Source organism: Panicum virgatum, chromosome 2N, assembly GCF_016808335.1.
Source record: "Panicum virgatum strain AP13 chromosome 2N, P.virgatum_v5, whole genome shotgun sequence".
Taxonomy (NCBI): Eukaryota; Viridiplantae; Streptophyta; class Magnoliopsida; order Poales; family Poaceae; genus Panicum; species Panicum virgatum.
The window spans coordinates 39979527-39996552 of NC_053146.1; the positions used below are offsets into that span (position 1 = coordinate 39979527).

General features: G+C 48.9%; 2 protein-coding genes across 3 annotated transcripts; one reads left to right on the plus strand and one right to left on the minus strand.

The window, feature by feature from the left end:
- Nucleotides 1-3614: 3614 nt before the first annotated feature.
- Nucleotides 3615-8706, plus strand: LOC120660440 (proton pump-interactor BIP103-like). Of its 2 annotated transcripts, none has more exons than XM_039938980.1 (8): nt 3615-3792; nt 5462-5816; nt 5993-6187; nt 6270-6449; nt 6535-6729; nt 7307-7405; nt 7483-7989; nt 8072-8706. In XM_039938980.1, exons 2-8 carry the CDS (start codon nt 5472-5474, stop codon nt 8408-8410), a joined length of 1860 nt encoding a protein of 619 aa, XP_039794914.1. In that variant the 5' UTR covers nt 3615-3792; nt 5462-5471; the 3' UTR covers nt 8411-8706. The 2 variants fall into 2 exon arrangements, with proteins under 2 accessions (XP_039794914.1, XP_039794915.1); XM_039938981.1 differs by having other exon boundaries at nt 3621-3792; nt 5468-5816.
- Nucleotides 8707-10590: 1884 nt separating this feature from the next.
- On the minus strand, nt 10591-13738 carry LOC120660444 (dehydrogenase/reductase SDR family member on chromosome X-like). The gene is made up of 9 exons (XM_039938984.1): nt 13419-13738; nt 13259-13325; nt 12839-12867; nt 12555-12763; nt 12306-12424; nt 11799-11903; nt 11653-11719; nt 11019-11172; nt 10591-10912 (listed from the first exon to the last, which is right to left on the minus strand). The coding sequence occupies exons 1-9, from the start codon at nt 13599-13601 to the stop codon at nt 10757-10759; spliced, it is 1089 nt and encodes a 362-aa protein (XP_039794918.1). The 5' UTR covers nt 13602-13738; the 3' UTR covers nt 10591-10756.
- Nucleotides 13739-17026: the final 3288 nt, after the last annotated feature.

Genomic DNA, 17026 nt, shown 5'->3' on the forward strand with positions numbered 1-17026 from the left:
CTAGAGATTGAAATTTCCAGTGTAAGTAAGTTGTATATAGAAAATCTTGCATATGAGTTGAAAGCGATTTATCTGGATTTGATATCATGGTGTACCTTGGTTTGATTAATTTTAAAAGAATTATGTAAAGTTTGTTTGTGGATATCATTAAACTTGAAAATATCATGTGTTGACCATACTTTACATATTGCTATGAAATTTGTATGCCACCTGTAGCAACGCACGGGTACGAACCTAGTGGAAGTATCAGAGATACTAGAAATTTGGGCAACATACATGTCCATGCCAACAAATTGCAATCGATCCAAACACAGCAAACAGGACAGCCAGACTTAGTGTCACAGTTTGATCCAATGTAGCAACAGCACAGGCATAGAAAGAGACACCAGCTTCCAGCTCTATCAACATGTATACAACCAGTTAAACTTAGCTCTATCAGTAGCACCATTTTCCTATATTAGCGAGGACTTTAACATTACACAACAACCATGCCACTGTTAACAACTAAAGCTACATGTCAATAGCAAAACCACATGGATTGGTGTTAACTAACAATGGCAACAACAATCAACGAGGCAGAAAGAAAAACAAGCACCACCATAACAGAGTTTGTTAACTTCAAAACTTTATGGATACTTATGATTAGGCAGGAAGCACAATCTGATTGCAGGGAAAGAAAAGCTAAGAAAGTGCAAAAACACATGAACATATTCTCACGAGAGAGATCAAATTCAAGGAAACTAATCGAGATTCTAGAAATCAGGACAGGAAATTATGTTAGATAATTACCCATGCTCTAGTTTGCCTTTCAATGCTGATGGTAGCAGGAGCTCTTGCTCCTATCTTTTGGTCATGCCTGCCACTTTAATGGGCGGCAAATGACTATTGTACACTGTAGTAGCTGCTAGTTGCAGCATGGCTAGTGATAGGAATAGGAGTAGCAAGTAGTAGTAGTGGCTGCAAGGCCATACCTTGTAAATGCTCAATCTTTGACTAGCTGTGTATAAGATAGAGCAGCTGCAGCTCAGTAGTTCAAGCAGCTCCACTTCGTGTGCTCTTCCTGGTTCTTGTCTCCTTCACCTCTGTTCATCTTCCACTTCCAGTGTGTGTGTGGGTGTGATTAGTGTGAGGTGAAGCCAACAAGTGGTATTAAGAGCCTGGCTTAGAGCTAGGTGACCATGGCTTCCCTTGACCCGTGGGCGCGGGTGTGGGTGTTCCCCGGAGCGACGTCGTGGCAAGACAACGTACATTGTGAAGAAGACGGTGCGGGACGTCGACAGAACGCAGTATCCCATGCTCACGCGTACCAACTACGTTGAGTGGTCGGTGTTGATGAAGGTGATGCTCAAGGCGAGGCGGCTGTGGGCGGCGGTGACCGTGGGCACCGCTGATGAAGACGAAGACCAGTCGGCCATGGAGGCCATCTTGAAGTCGGTGCCGTCCGAGTACATCATCGCGCTCGGTGCCAAGGACTCCCGCCAAGGAGGCCTGGGAGAGCTTGGAGTCGATGCAGCTCAGTGGCGACCGCGTGTACATGGTGAAGGTGCAGCAGTTGCGGCGGGAGTACGAGGTCATCGCGTTCCGCGACGGCGAGGCCATCGAGGACTTCGCGCTGCAGCTCTCCTCCCTGGTGAGCCGGCTCGCGCAGGTCGGCGTCGCCATCGACGAGGAGGAGGCGGTGGCGAAGTACCTACACGTCGTGTCGTCCCGGTTCGCGCAGATCACACTCTCAATCGAGACGCTGCTCAACATAAGCACGCTCTCGATCGAGGACGTCATCGGGCGACTGAAGGCGGTTCAAGACCGCGCAGAGGTGCCCGCCCGCACGGCTGCCGGCGGCCAGCTGCTGCTCACGGAAGAGCAGTGGGCGGCACGCATGCGTGAGAGGAAGCAAGGGGAGGGCTACTCTGCTCCGTCCGCGGCAGCAGAGGCGGTGCGCGCGGCAGGCGGCGTGGCACGCTGCGGTGGAAGGCGGCGTGGCAAGCCATGGCGGAAGGCAGAGGGCGCCGACAAGGACCGGTGCCGCAACTGCAGCAAGGTCGGGCACTGGGCCCGCGACTGCATGGAGCCGCGGCGCCAAGAGCGTGCGCATCTGGCGCACGACGACGAAGAGGAGCCTGTGCCGCTCATGGCGCAGGTGTGTGCCATCAACATCGAATCAGATGATCAGGGCGCGTGCGCTGTGCTTAACGAAACGCGCGCGCGGGTCAACCTCAGGCGAGAAGGGGATGAAGCGGAGGAGCTGTGGTACCTCGACACCGACGCGAGCAACCACTTGAAGGGGGACCGCGAGGCCTTCTCTTCTCCGAGCTCGACACCGACATCGTTGGCACGGTGAAGTTCGGCGACAATCGGCGTCGATATCCGGTGCTGCGGCACGGTCGTGTTCCAGTGCAAGGCCGGTGAGCACAAGGCACTGACGGACGTGTACTACATCCCCAGGCTCCGCAACAACATCGTCAGCATTGGCCAGCTGGACGAGCGAGGCTGCAGGTGCTGATCAACGGCGGCGCGACCGCAAGCGCAAGCTGCTCGCCAAGGTGGAGTGCAATAGGAACCGCCTCTACACACTAGCGTTGCGCATTGCGCGCCTGGTGTGTCTGACGGCAAGGCGCGACGACGAGGCGTGGCGCTGGCATGCACGTTTCGGCCACCTGAGCTTTGAAGCACTGGCGACGATGGCGCGGTCAAAGTTGTTCTAATGACTAGCGTAGCACAAACCAAACAGAGTCATTAGTGGTATGGCGTTGTAGTCTGGTCTTAGAGACCATTGTTCAAACGCCATATCCTCTCATTCTTCTAATTTTTTTATCGTTATTTTTTTGGTGAGCGGCTATTTGATTTTTTTATCATCAATTTTTTTTATCACATATTGATTTTTTATCCTCTCCTAATCCCTGTGCGAGCCTTTTTTTTCTTTTTGTATTTTTGTTTTCTCACCTTGTGATGCCTTTTTTTCTTTTTGTATTTTTTTCCCACCTTGTGCTATGACAATAATTCTAAATTTATTAATTGCGATGAATTTGCTAAAACATCATAGGTTTTTGGTTCGTTCATGACGAAATCAATAAATTGTCACAGATTAAATTTCGAAAACGTTACGAAAAAATTTAGTGATAACCCCACGATGGCAGTGCATTATAGTGTTGCCGGGGCATTTTGTCATTAGCATTTTAACCCAATCCAACAAGAGCCAATAGCCACACGATTCTTGCTCCCGTTTGGATCGGATCCGTACATTTTGTTTTCTCTCCTGAATCATTTGCTCAAAAAAACCTTGAGGCTCCAAACAAAAAGGCAAAAGAGGACAACGATTTACGGAGAGCAGATAGCCAGCTGGGCCCATCATCTAAACAGACAGACAGCCGGGCCCGGGCCCGGGCCCGGGCCCATGACGGGCGGACGTCACAGCCCATGCCACTCCTTTCCCTTTGCGGACGAGCACGAGCAGGAAGGAGAGAGACAGAAACCCAAACGATCCATCAGGTAATTTCCTGCCTGGCCCCCCGGATTCACCGTAGCATTTTGCAACCAAACAAACCAGTGTGGTGTGGGAGGTAAAAGAAAAAAAAATCTATCTGATATATTTAACCCCCCGCCAGTCCGCCACCGCTCGGCTTCTACTTGTAGCAGGCACGCGGCCCAAACCCCTTCCCCTTTCTCTCTCCCTTCCTCCAAATCCACATCACCTCGAGCCGGCGTGCGCCTCCAGATTTGGCGACCGCCGCCTCCGACATCGCCAGATCGGAGCGGGCGCGGCCTCGCTTCGCCTCCCCGCGCGGCCCTCGCCTGGTGAGTGAGCTGCCCGGCTCGCCGGCCGCCCCCCTGCTGCCATGCGCCTCCGAGTCGTTTGCTAGATAGATTTGGTTCCCGGGTTTGACGGGCCGGAGCTGCTCCCCTCCGCTCTGATCCGCTGGGCTGCGGCCCCGGAGGAGCGCGGGGTGGCGCAGGCGCCTCGTGATCTGCTGTGGCTGCGTTTCCTTCTGGTTTGGCGAGCGGTCGGGTTTTTTTTTTGTTGGCAATTTTTGTTGCGATTTACAGCGATCGGTTCTGTGGTGGGTTCAAATGGGTGCGGGGGAACTGGGTGGTAGATCTGGATCGGTGTGCTTGTTGGATTGGGGTTGACGATCGGAGGTAGTATGGCTGTGATCTGCGGTGCCTCGTGGATCACGCCTGGATTTGACCGGGTGGGGTGGCTATATTCTAAGTCGGATCGCTGCACGTGCTGGCAGCGCTTAAATTTTTTTGCGCCTCCGTTAGTAATCGTACTCGAGCTCTAGATTTTCATTGCATAGGAGTAGCAACTATGCAATGCGCATATTAGTGATATGACTGTCCTGGTATGTCAGTGGGCCAGTTGCCGTTGAAGGTGTGCACTGATTTCAACTCTATCAGGATCACCCTACTTTCTGCTGTTGGATTTCCAGAGTTCATGTTGGTCACTTTCACCCACTGCATGCATAAACTGCAGTGTTTCTGCTGTTGTGTTTCAGAATTAAATGATTCGAGTGGAACTTTTGCAGAATGAAGTAACAACATGACCCTCAACTATGCTAAGAAAAGATAGCCAGAAATCAGATAATGCCAGACAGTTCCTGTTTGGTGTGTCATGGGCAGATAGCATGTGGGCGTGGGCTTTGTGTGCTAATGATTCAGTTGTACACCTCACCACCTTGTCTGGGAATTTGTGAGCTGTGACTGTGTTATGAGTTGTATGTGCTTATCCAAATTTTGTGTCTGCTTGGCTACCTTATGCTGTAACATGATGCAGCACCAAATTGCAAAAGCATACTGGCCCCACTACACTTTTGTCTGACTCCCTTAGTACCTTTCCTTTTTGGGAAGCTGAAAGAAGAAATAGACACGCGATCTACCAAGCAAATGTAAAGCCACAAAAGGAAACCCTGCCTTTTATGTCAAAAACTCGGCCCTTCTCCCATATCCCTCTGATAGATATTTGAATTTGAGGATGCTGCTGCAGTCAATTCCAGGTGAGCCTACTCCTTAGGAACAACAGATGAGTATGTTTGGAAGTGGTGCTTTGGTTAGGCTTATATGGGGAATCGGATAAGAGTTGGCATTGGCCCCTTGAGTGTGAACTGCTGGAGATAACTACCCTTTTGATGATTTGATGGTGATGTGATCTGCATACCTTATATCGCACCTTAGGTTAAGTTTGGTTTACATAATTTATGTTTGATCTTTTTGTGCTTATTTGATCAACATGCCTTATTGGCTAGTTTTTGGGTGTTCTGTAACATTTGATAACCTCTGTTTGTTTCCGGCTGACTGCTTTTAGTTTGCATTTGCACTTATTTTGTAGTTGAGTAAAACCTATGTAGTTTGGAAATAAAGATTCAGCTAACTGTATGTATTGCAAGCCACGAAAAGAGGTTCCTCCGATTTTGATTTTATTTTTACTTATTGTAACCTGTTCCACTGACAGTTTTCTGTGCTGTAGCTGCAGGGTCATGGGAATGGAGGTCGTTGGAGCTGAAACAGCACCGGCAGAGGTCAAAGTATCTGATGGAGAAGTGAACCTATTCCAAGAGAAGGAAAGCAAAGCAACTGCTAAAGAACGTGAGGAGGCTGCTGTTTTTGGTTCAGAGACAACTACAAATGTTGCTGATCTGGCACCTCCAAAGGATGCGAAGGATGAGTGGCCTGAACCTAAGCAAACTTATGCCTTCTACTTCGTCAAGATCCGTTCGTTTGAGGATCCTAAGCTGAGGGCAAAACTCGAGCAAGCTGACAAAGAATTCCAGAAGAAGATCCAAGCTCGTTCTAAACATATTGAGGCACTAAGAGCCAAGAAGGTATTACTTTGACATCGGGTCTTCTTTGATGTTGCATTACTGTACATCGGCAAGCGATTTCATGCCCTGTAACTTTAAATATATGCATGTGAGATTGCCTTGATCTGCTTTTTAATTGGAGTAGGCAGCCCCAGAGTGACATGTATTCCATTTTACAACTTTCAAACTCTTTGCAGTCAGAGCGCTCTAGTATTATCTCGGAGCTGAAGCCATTGTCTGCTGAGAACAAACAATATAATGAAGTTGTGAATGAGAAGATAAAGGAGATGGAGCCTCTTCGGAACAGTTTAGGCAGGTTTCGTGAGGAAAACAATGCCATGAGGGCACAGGGTGCAGGTTTATGCTCTTCTATCGAAGAGCTTGAACAAACGGTATGCCCAGAACCTTTTTGCAAACTCATCTTCGACTCGTTCAGTGTTTAATTATATGTTGGTGTCCATTGCTCCTCCCTAGATCAAGATGCTTACTGACCGTATAGTACATGAGAGCATATCCTTAACTGAGGAGAAACGTCTGGTCAAAGAAATCAAGGACCTTGAAAAAACCAGATCAAAAGTCATATCAAATGCTGCTAACCGGGCTAAACTGCAAGATACAGTGGTTGAAAAAGAGGCCATACAGGACCAGGTCAAAGTAAGTATGCTGTACTCCAATTCATCTTTTGTGTCTGCATCTATTTCCTGAAGGAAAAAAAAAGGTAACACTAGTATAAATTCAGATAATTGGGGAGGGCATTGATGGAATAAAGAAGGAAAGACAAGCAGTCAGATCTAAGATTAAGGTCCTGGAGGATGAGCTAAAAGTTGTTGATGCTGAGATTGCATCGCTTCAAGAAGATTTAGATGCAGCAACTGCCAGAAAGGATAAGGCGTATGAATCATTGCAAGAATTGAGGGCAGTGCGCGATGCAAAAGTAAGTTTTAACGTTTATTCAAAATACAAGATGCATAGATTTTCTGTCCTTGTAATATTGCTATACTTTAAGCTAATAGGGAATTTCTTCTGTGGCTTAATACCTGTGTGTGCCAATGCAGCATGTAGCTGTTTTTGTAATGATCTTGTTTTGCTGTGTGCCTCTTAGCGATGGATGTGCTGGATACTAGTGCCTGCTCTTTTGTTTTGCTTTTCCTTGAGTATGTGTTGGCCATTTTTTGGATGTTGACTTTCTATTGTTTGAGGTGGAAACACGCTATTGTTTAGATACCATTTACAGCTCTCTTATAATTATTGATGTGTATCATCCATCTATTGCTGTGAAACAAGACATGCTAGTTCATTTAGCGGCACGATCTTATCAGCACTGTTTTAAGCTAATGATGGAGATTTGTTCCGGTCGGTCCTTAGTGTCTTAAAACTTTCTGCCTGTTGCATAACCTGAGGTGGCATGTCTTGTTTCTTTTTCTTTTTCTTTTTTTGTGTTTTATGGGAGCTTGTTGCTGACTTATGATTATGTGTGGCAATTCAATGATGTTCTTGTACACTTGATCCAGAATGCATCCTTCCTTCAAAACCGCACGGTTTTAAACAAGGCTAGGGACTATTCGTCAAGGAATATGCTGACAGAATTGCAAGAGCTCCACAAGACTGAGGTTTGCTTCTAAAATTGTTGACAGAATCTAATGTGATGCCCAATGTGTCTGTATTTAAACATTTGCTACTCTGACAGGTTGACAAGTTCATGACCCAATGGTGCGAAAGCAAGGCCTTCAGAGAGGACTATGAGAAGAGGATTCTTTCCTCCCTCAACAGCCGACTACTGAGCCGAGATGGCCGGATGAGGAATCCCGATGAGAAGCCCATATTCATCGAGTCGCAGGCACCAGCACCAGCTGCAGAACCAGAGCCTGTCCCAGTAAAAGTACCTGCAAAACAAGCCAAGGAAGTGCCTGCTCCCCAAGCAGATGAAGCTCCCAAGGTTGAAGTCCGTTCGAAAGGGTCTGTGAAGCCACCCAAGGCGAAAGCTGCACTGGATGCTGATGATGATTACGAGGCTGAGCCTCCAAAGGAAAAGGCGAAGCCGACTGAGGCAGATGTGGCAAAGTTGAAAGAGAAAAAGAGGCAGGAGGAGATTGAGAAGAACAGGCTTGCATTGGAGAGGAAGAAGAGGCAGGCTGAGAAGCAGGCAGCGAAGGCTGCGGCCCGAGCACAGAAGGACGCTGAGAAGAAGCTGAAGGTACTGGTCATCTCTCTTTCTTGTTTCTCTCAACATGTGACATGTGATCTAACTGTAACAATGCATCACCTAATTCTTTCAGAAAGAGGAGAAAAAAGCCAAGAAGAAATCCGGAGCAGCTGACACCGATGAGCCCTCAGAATCAGATGCCAAGTCTGATGAAGCCGTGGAAGCCCAGGCCGAGGAGGAAGCAGCCCCAGTTACCACCACAGGGAAGAAAGAACAGAAGGAGAATGCCCGGCACAGGAGTGTCAGCCGGATCAAGGCCCCACCACCCAAGGCGATCCTTAAGAGGAAGAAGGCGCAGTCATATTGGTCGTGGGCTGGCCCAGCCGCTGCAGTGGCAGCTGCCGTGCTGGTTGCCCTCCTCGCGGTGCTGGGCTACTACCAGTACTACCTCCCAGCGAGTGCCAGCAACTAGTTGTTGAGGGCTTGTTCCGCCGCAGCCACGCCCCTGAAAGATGTGGAGACCAATTTTGCAGGCAAGAAGGAACAGAGTGCGTGGTGGGCTTTTGAGACGTAGACCGGAGGGGTCGGTCTTGTTCGCTTTTCGTTGTGTTAGCTTATAATCTGTGGAGTCGGAGAAGGTACAGTTGATTTTGGTTGCGACTTTGCTAGATCTTATATATATACTGCCACTGATATCCGTGTACTTTTGAAGTGAAGCGTATATTGCCGTCTGGAATAGTACCTTTCTCTTTAGGTACATCACAGATACAAGTAACGGTCTATCCAGTTGGTCTCTGTTAAGTTGCACGAGGATCTCTTTTCCCCCATCTTATTGATGCCGCTGTTTGTTAGCAAGACTCCCAATCACTCACCGATTCAATGGCAGCCAGGCAGTCACTGCTCGAAGTCGATTCTCAAATGCGCGCGTGAAATCTGTAGAGTCCACGTCCAAAATTTGACGTGAAGGTGCATACGGCTAGAGAAGTTGCTCTAAATTGAACTTTGACACATCATTGAAGCCTGCGAAAGGTTTTCTACTTCAGAACACGCGAAAGTCCCAAGCGCCTGTGAACACCACACAAACCTGTGCATATCCTCACAAAGGCTTAGAAATCCCTGGTGCACACCATTGCCAGAAAAGACGGGCAAAACTGATGCTGCATGAAATAGCAGATCCTCACAAATTGGAAGTACTGCACGTTTTGTGCTAATTTAGGGAAGCTCGGCATCTAAGTACTTTTGCAGCGCCGCAAAGTATTACAGTTAAGAGCATACGCCCATCCTAAAAGTTTCCGTTTTAGCCAAGGTTACAAAAAGCACTAGTCGCTAAGCGGTGACGCTATACCTTGAGCCTAAGCCATGCTTAACAAGTACATTGTACATATACTACAAAAGGAAAAAAACAGAGATGAGTAGGTTTACTGTTGGACAGAAAGGCCCACCAAAAACAGCACAACCGTCCAAATTCAAGTTTGAACAGTCAGTACCCCACGGGACGTCTATTCCTAGCATATGTGATTGGAATTGATCCAATCGTAGATGCCGCCGCCCTCCACCGCCGCCGCTAATCACCACCGACTGCTAATCACGCCGGCTAGCAACCTGCTTTCCGCCGCCGAGCTTCCTGCCTCCCCCTCTTCTAAGGCTGCCGGTGGCCAGCACTACCCTAGCAACCCCGTTCCCCGAAGTCCGGCCGCCAGAGCTTGGGGAGAAAGATGAATAGAGGCAAGTGGCCGCGATTGGATCAACTTTACTTGCATATGCGAGGAATAGATTTCCCGCACTTTATGCATGGTTTGGTGACTCTTCTAGTAGTAACACATAGTAGCAGTTCCAGTTCGGTCACCCTCACCACCGCCAGGCCGCACTCTCAGAGTTCCCTCACCTCCACAGCCAGCCATCCATCAACTCTAGCACCGCTTCAACTCCTCTAACCTCCGGTGCCACTACGCATGCTCCCATCTTCTCCAACTCTAGCTAACTCCCCCATCACCATCCCTACCCATCTGCCTCGTCGCCATCTTGACCGCCCACCACCGGTCCAACGACCTCTTTCTTCCTTGGACAAAATCTCCTATGTTAGCTTAACCCTAACATAGGAGAGCATTAACCATTATACTCTCCTCTTTCTTACTCACTTCCTTCCAGTAGCACAACAAGAGGGTTGTGCCCAATGGCAAAGGCAGGATTGAATCTCTCTCGTCTCCCCTTCCCTCAATTTTTTTAGGGGGGGTGGGGGGAGTTGTTAGGGGGCTTGGATTTCCGGATGCTGGAGGGCTCGAGACCCACCCGACCCACCACTGGATCCGCCTTTTGGTTGTGGCAAGCTACCTGTAGCAGCCAACCTCCGCCACTCCCTGCAACCGATGATGAACTCGTCGCCATGCTGCTCCACCTAATTACAGTCGCCGCCTCTTCAGCCCCACCCTTCCTAAACAATTTCTGTTCTTGCACCCTTACTGGCACACCCTACTCGATGTCCCCGTTGTCCAGCCTTGCCACCCAGAACCTACCACCACCGCAAACCCGGCTACCACCCGTAGCTATCCTCTGTAATTGGATCCCCAAATCCCCAACCCTAACCCAACCCCAAACCCAAACATCTAATGACTCCGATTTACTGGCAAAGGAGGAACGGGCTTGCGAGAGAGATAATGTGTGCAGCAGCAGATGCCACATTGTTCGCTGCTATCGGGAGCAGCGCACGGGTGTTTCGTTGCACTAGAAGGGGCGTTTCGTTGCACTAGAAGGGCCAAAATCGGACCATACAAAAGAAAAATAACAGCATGCCAGAATTATCTGGTTTTCCGTTTTCCTTTTAACCGTTCCCAAAATCGCCTTCTCTAAGCTGCAGATCCTTGAATACCGCCCACGATTCTGCCCACAGCTTCTTGGCTACTTCTGTGTCGTACGACAGTCGGGAGGATCTGATAGTTCTCCCATTCCCTCCGAAGAAATACTTCCCAGATTCTTCCTGAAAGTAACATTGTGAATTATAGAGTTCGAAGTTAGTACCAAATCCTATTGCATCATTTGTTGTGAAACGATGAAAGCTCTACGGGATAGAATGACAAGCTTACAGGTGGCGCCAAAGCAGCATCAAGGACGGAACCAACCCCGGTATCAGGTTCCTGGAGGAGATTCAGCAAGCGCAGAACCAAGAATGCAAACCATGAAAGACACTTGGGAAGCTCTCGCATGATCTTTGTTTCCACAACACCAGGATCAGCGGCACTAGAAACAAGAAATATAGCAAGTCGTATGAAGCATGTTAGATAACAAGTTGGTACTCGTGGATGAATGAGAATATTGCTAAAGCTTTATGTTAAATGGGAGATACAGAGTACTGAAGCATTAGGATGAGCTTTCCTATCTATCTTTTTACAACAAAGATTAAAAACAATATTCTCCAATTGAACAATACACTCCAATTGTTCCATAACATCTGAAACAGATGTCACAGAAAGGTCGTCCTCTGTGGTTAAAGAACAAACATCCCGGTAAACATGGTATAATTAGAGTATGGTCCATTTAGAGTCTAATGGGTGTAGCCTAAAGGGTAGTGAGACTCTATTATCCTCAAAAGTTTCAAACAAATAAAACGGGCCCATATACCTTTAGTAATGGTAAAAAATAATGTTTGTCAGGTTAAACGGACCAATGCAGTTTTCAGATAATCAAATAAAATCAGGACAGATGATCGATGGTGCATACATGACAGAGACGGTAGATGACATGTGAAGCTGTCGATGAAGCTCATATGAGAACATCAGTATACAAACTGCAATAACTCAATGAATTTACAGAAGTTAGGATAGAATTACATGAAGCATACTAGAAAATTGGGCCAATGGACTCACGTTTGGTATACTCATAAGTAGAAGCTAAGGAGTAGCTTTCTCCTACTGAGCGCGGACCAAATTTCATCCCTCTCAATGCATCTTCAGACACATCAATACCTGATACTGCATAGGAAAAAATTGCACATTTTATCAAACAGTGTATCTTGTTCTTGGTGTGAGAGAGAGAAACAAGTACAATGTTAGTATATGATCTATCCGACATGCTAACTAAGCTTTCCATTTCCATTGAGCACCATGTATGAGTTACTGCTAGAGGGGATGTCATGGTGAGCAAATGGCACAGGTATATATAAATTTCGAGACAACAAAGCCAGTTATGCGGCCAGCAAGATTTGAACCAGGACACAACCATATACAGGAAACACTAGCAAAACAACAAAAGAAAATGTATAAAATGGAACATAACATGGAAACTTGTACAGCAGGATATCTTTTTTTAATGCAGTGCTTCAGTTGAACACAGGTTCAGAATTGTTAGAAAAAATAATAAAACTTAACACTTACCACATCTGTGTGTGAAAGATGTTAGATTAACCACTCGAGAAGGTACCGAGCTGCTCTTCAGCAATGGTAAAAGAATGCTGGTCAGGATGAAGGGACCAATGTAGTTGGTCTGTATCATCCTGAAATTTGCATGTAGTAAGGTTTAGTTAATCACTAACGGAAGAACAAAAATGTAATGCTGAAATAAAGAAAAGAACATATATTGATAGCACAACAATAATCCTTTTGCAAAAAAAGGGAAGCACCTACTCATCAAGCCCGTCCCCAGTTACTCGATGCGACTTTGCTAATATGCCAGCATTATTAATCAAAAGCTGGACAGCAGGCTCTGAACTTGTCTCCTGAATCCACTGCTTCAGAGAAGTTCCAAACTTCTCTATTGACTTGTACGATGCCAAGTCAAGTTGAAATGCTTCAAGACGGGCATCTGGTTGTTGCCTCTGAATTTCTTGAACAGTCTGTTTCACAGAGAACAACAATGACTACAGCAGTAAATAAGTATATGACTAGCACAAACACGGTATATATAATACCTCATATAACAACTGCATGGAACGTCCAGCTGAGGAAGAATAGAAAGTGCATACCGATTCAGTACACCAACATGGATGAATAAATCCGACAAGAACAAAAATCCAGGCAAATTTCTACTACACTGACTGTAGCAAGACTACAAATGAATAAACATGGAACAACGATATCAAAGACATTAGGCGTCACAGGTTCATTGAGGGCCATGGTCACCATTCCACCAAGAAAAGGAGGATAATCTCTGGTCGGGAGTTCTTACTGAAGAATCAGTGCAGAAGGTTTTGCAAATTTAGCAACCAATACAGAAACAAAAGGCAGTAAGGAAACTAGCTAAGATTTGATGTCCTTGGCAATACACAGGTGCAGCCGTGCAGTGCAGCACACCTGCTCGACGGAATGCCCAATCGACGCAACTCACTCACCGAGCACGACGTGGTAGCCCTCCCGCGCCAGCGCCGCCGCCGCCGCCCTGCCCAGCCCCGACGTCGCCTGGTATCACCGCAACAGGAGACGTCGTAAAGCGGAGGAAGACAGAGAGGGGGGGGGGGGGGGGCACACGCATGCGCGAGGGCGGTGTATTACCCCGGTGACCACGCAGATGGGGCGGCGGCCGGCGCCGGGCCGCGTTCGCCGGCGGCGAGGGGCGGCCGCGGCCCGGCCGCGGAGGAAGACGAGGCAGTAGGAGTGGAGGAGGGACATGGCCCAGAGAACGGCCATGCGCCAGAACTGCGGCGAGCAGACCATGCGGAGCGCCTCGCGGTCCATGGCGGCCGCGGTCGGTTTACCGTGGACTCGATCCACGAGCGGTTGTGACGAGCTGATAGAATGTTTTCGGGGCAGGGGTTCTCGGTTCTCGGTTCTAACCGAGGAACCGAAATCTCAGAAGACGGTTGGGGGCAGGGGCCGGACGAGCGCTGGCCGGGGCTGGGAAAGGCACGCCGCCACGCCGGACAGGGGCAGCCGGGCAGGGGCTGGCCTGCGGCAGGAGCAGGCCTGCGGCAAGGGTGGCCTGGGCCGAGGCAGGTGCGGCCGGGCACCAGCCGGCAGCCGGCAGGGGCTGGCCTGCGGCAGGGGTGGCCTGGGCCGAGGCAGAGGCAGAGTCGCAGGAGGGTGGGCGTCGGACGCGGGCGGGCGCCGCCGCGCCGGGGGCAGCTTGGCGGCTTGCGGCCGGACGCGGGAGCCGGGCCTGGGCGCGGGCGGTGGCGGCTTGGGCAGGGACCGACGGCCTGGCCGGTGGGGGCGGCGACGCGGCGTGCCGGCGGCCCGCGGCCGGCGCGGTCTCGACCCTGGACCTGGAGGCCTCGAGCAGTGGCGCTCGCCGCTCGAGGGGCGCCAGGGCGGGGCGGCGGTCGCGTCAGCCGTCGGGGATGAGGGTGTCGGTCGGGTGGGAAAGAATCAGGGGGAGCCCGGAAGGGCGGAGGGGATCTGAGGACGGCGGTCGCGTCAGCCGTCGGGCATGGGGGCTCGGTTCTTCGGGCAACCGAAGCCAAGAACCGAACTTACTGAGGAATTTCGGTTCCTCGGAACGTGGAACCGAATTAGAATCGAAATTTCTAGATTCCGGTTCTTTCGGTTTCGATTTCGGTTTCGATACTCAGTCTTTTCGGTTCGGTACTCAGTTCTCGGTTATATTTGCCCAGCCCGAGCGCCAAGACTATCCACGCTGCCTCTCCCGTAGACCGTGGGGTAGCTGCGGTGGTCGCTAGATCTAAGGGGAAAACAACCAAACCGAACCAAATCATCCCGACGCCACCCTCCTAGCTACCACGCGGGCTTTCGGCGGCAAACTACGGCCAAGGCAAGACAGGGGAGGTGAGGAAGAGGGGTTGGCGACGCTAGGGTTTCGTGTCCACCCGTGTCGTCCCTGAGGAGCGACGCGGTGGGTCTAGCAAAATTAAAACCATATTCATATTGATTCTAGGAATTAAAATGGAGCTGATTTAGCAAAGTCAAATCTTTTCTTTTACATCTATAGACTACGGCATGAAGAGAAGATATGTCGGCGAGATGCTCGCCTTTCCGACGTTGTTCTCCTTCCCGGCTTTCTCCGTGTCATCAAGAACCGCCAATGCAACGGTTAGCTTTCACCATCCTGGTCGTCCTCATCGGTTGCAAGTGTAGATGTGTGTATATCATCAGTCCTCATATGTATATCATTAGTCTTTTCCATAGCTCTGGGCATTCGGTTAGTACAAAACCGATCGGTTCGGTTCTTCAGTTCCTAGAGAAGTTCGATTCCTAGAAATTGAGGACTAATTTGTTCTTTTCAAAATCAAGAACCGAGCAACATCGGTTTTGGTCGGTTCGATTCGGTTCTGGCTGTTCTAACCAAGGGAACCGAACGCTCCAACCGCTCAGCTAGCCGCATCTCTCCCCGCCATCAAGGATCTCCAGGGTAAGACGAAGGAGGCTGAGAGAGCATAGCTGGGGTAGGTGGAGCCGTGGAGGTTGGGCTTGGAGTTGGGGCGGCGTGCGGTGGGGCTGGAGAGGAAGAGGAGCAGACGGCGACGAGGTGGAGGCCCCATGGGGCATCCTTTGCGCGGACCCCTATGCCGGCCGCGGCTTCGGACCCGCTTGCGCTTGGCTCTTGGCCGATCGTGTTGGGGAGCGTCGGCGTAGGCCAGCGACGCCGGCCTCTGGGCTGGCCGTGGAAGGGGAGAGGCGGGAGGCGGAGGCTGCATGTCCCGGACAGAGTAGGGCATTGCGCGGCGGGGCTAGAAACGGAGGAGTGTTGATGCTTGTTAACGACCAATTTCAAGCGTCAATTTGATCAGAAAATCTTTAGAGTTTAAATATTTCATATGCATTTTTACCTTAAATAAAGTGAAAACCCACTATGCTCTTAGAAACTATACAATGTTGGGAAAAGGACTAAAAATGCAGGTTGTGATAGCCTTGTGATCCAAGAGAAAAATCGTCGATCAATCAGAGCGCAGAATTCAAACTCACATAGATCAAAGGGCTCACATGCAGTACCAAACCGACTTATCAGAAGGACAGACACGAGGAAAAGGGACAAGAGGACACGTGGGAAGCCACCAGAGCAGAGTGGGGCTGGTGGGGCCCACCTGCCAATCTGCCGACCACTATGGTTGACCAAGTGGGCCCTGGCGCCACCGCCTTACCCCCTCTGCAGGAAGCTTCCTCAACCCTTCCTTAAGTCGGTTCAACATGCCTGGACTGGTGAAACTCGGCGCAAGACCCCCTACTGCTAGCTCTCCCTATAAATATGAGAGCGGGGATAAGAATGAGGCAAGCACAAGTTGAAGCTCTTCTCCATTTCTCACTTTAGTAGTTCTAGGCTAGTGGAGTTTAGATGAAGTAGTTGTCGGGTCGCCGGACGTGCTTTGGAGAATAGGTATGGGTTCGCTACTAGTTCTATTTTATAATGTTTGGTCATGTATACTTGACTTATCTTATAATTATTTATATTTGCATGATTTATACCCTGCGGTGTTAGATATAAATTTTATGATTAGTTTACTTTGTTACTATATGTTTTGCCTGGTTAGAGACTTAGTTCTAATTAACTTTTACATGCTCTAGTATTCGTATGTTTGCTCTAGTATGATGTCTATCCATCCGAAGGGTGGGACTCCGCGCGGGATACTATAGTATCGCTTACTAGTGTAGACATAGTGTCTAGGTTAGATAAGTGTTGCTGGATGTCGTCCTTTCCCACGGTTTGTAGAGGTAGCCTGCAGGTGGTGACAGTCCTATTTAGTGCCATCGTAATCCTCCACGTTCGGTTAGGGGGTTAGGAGGGTTATAAAATGTTGTGATGGCTTGATAGTTATATCTGTCAACCGTTTGCACAGTTCTCACTTGTATTAGGAATAACTAGATAGAGGCTAACCACATTAAGTGCAAAGTGTAAAGTACTAGTAAACGGTATAGGTTTCTTTAAGAACATTATATAGACCATGACTAACTAACTTCTACCTAGCTCCCTGCCTCTCTTTACTTTACTAGAGCTGAGTTTGCTTGTGTTTCATACTACCTTCATCCATATTTATCTTACCCCTGTTTATGTATTTAAATATTCTATTGAGATTAGTTCATATTGCATACCTACACATTTTAGTCACCGCCTTCCCTGCGGAAATATAAATGAGACCTCGGAATACTCTCTGGGTAAAGTAATGCACCGGTGGATCTAAGGGGAAAACAACCAAACCAAACCAAATCAC

What these genes read in the sequence shown, in the direction of transcription:
- LOC120660440 (XM_039938980.1), top strand. Translation starts at nt 5,472, where the DNA reads ATGGGAATGGAGGTCGTTGGAGCTGAAACAGCACCGGCAGAGGTCAAA. An exon ending in TCGAAGAGCTTGAACAAACG is followed by an intron (nt 6,188 to 6,269) that starts GTATGCCCAGAA and finishes GCTCCTCCCTAG; the next exon opens with ATCAAGATGCTTACTGACCG. An exon ending in AAGAGCTCCACAAGACTGAG is followed by an intron (nt 7,406 to 7,482) that starts GTTTGCTTCTAA and finishes CTACTCTGACAG; the next exon opens with GTTGACAAGTTCATGACCCA.
- LOC120660444 (XM_039938984.1), bottom strand. Translation starts at nt 13,601, where the DNA reads ATGGACCGCGAGGCGCTCCGCATGGTCTGCTCGCCGCAGTTCTGGCGC. An exon ending in CCATCTGCGTGGTCACCGGG is followed by an intron (nt 13,326 to 13,418) that starts GTAATACACCGC and finishes CGGTGATACCAG; the next exon opens with GCGACGTCGGGGCTGGGCAG. An exon ending in ACTGGGGACGGGCTTGATGA is followed by an intron (nt 12,425 to 12,554) that starts GTAGGTGCTTCC and finishes TGCAAATTTCAG; the next exon opens with GATGATACAGACCAACTACA.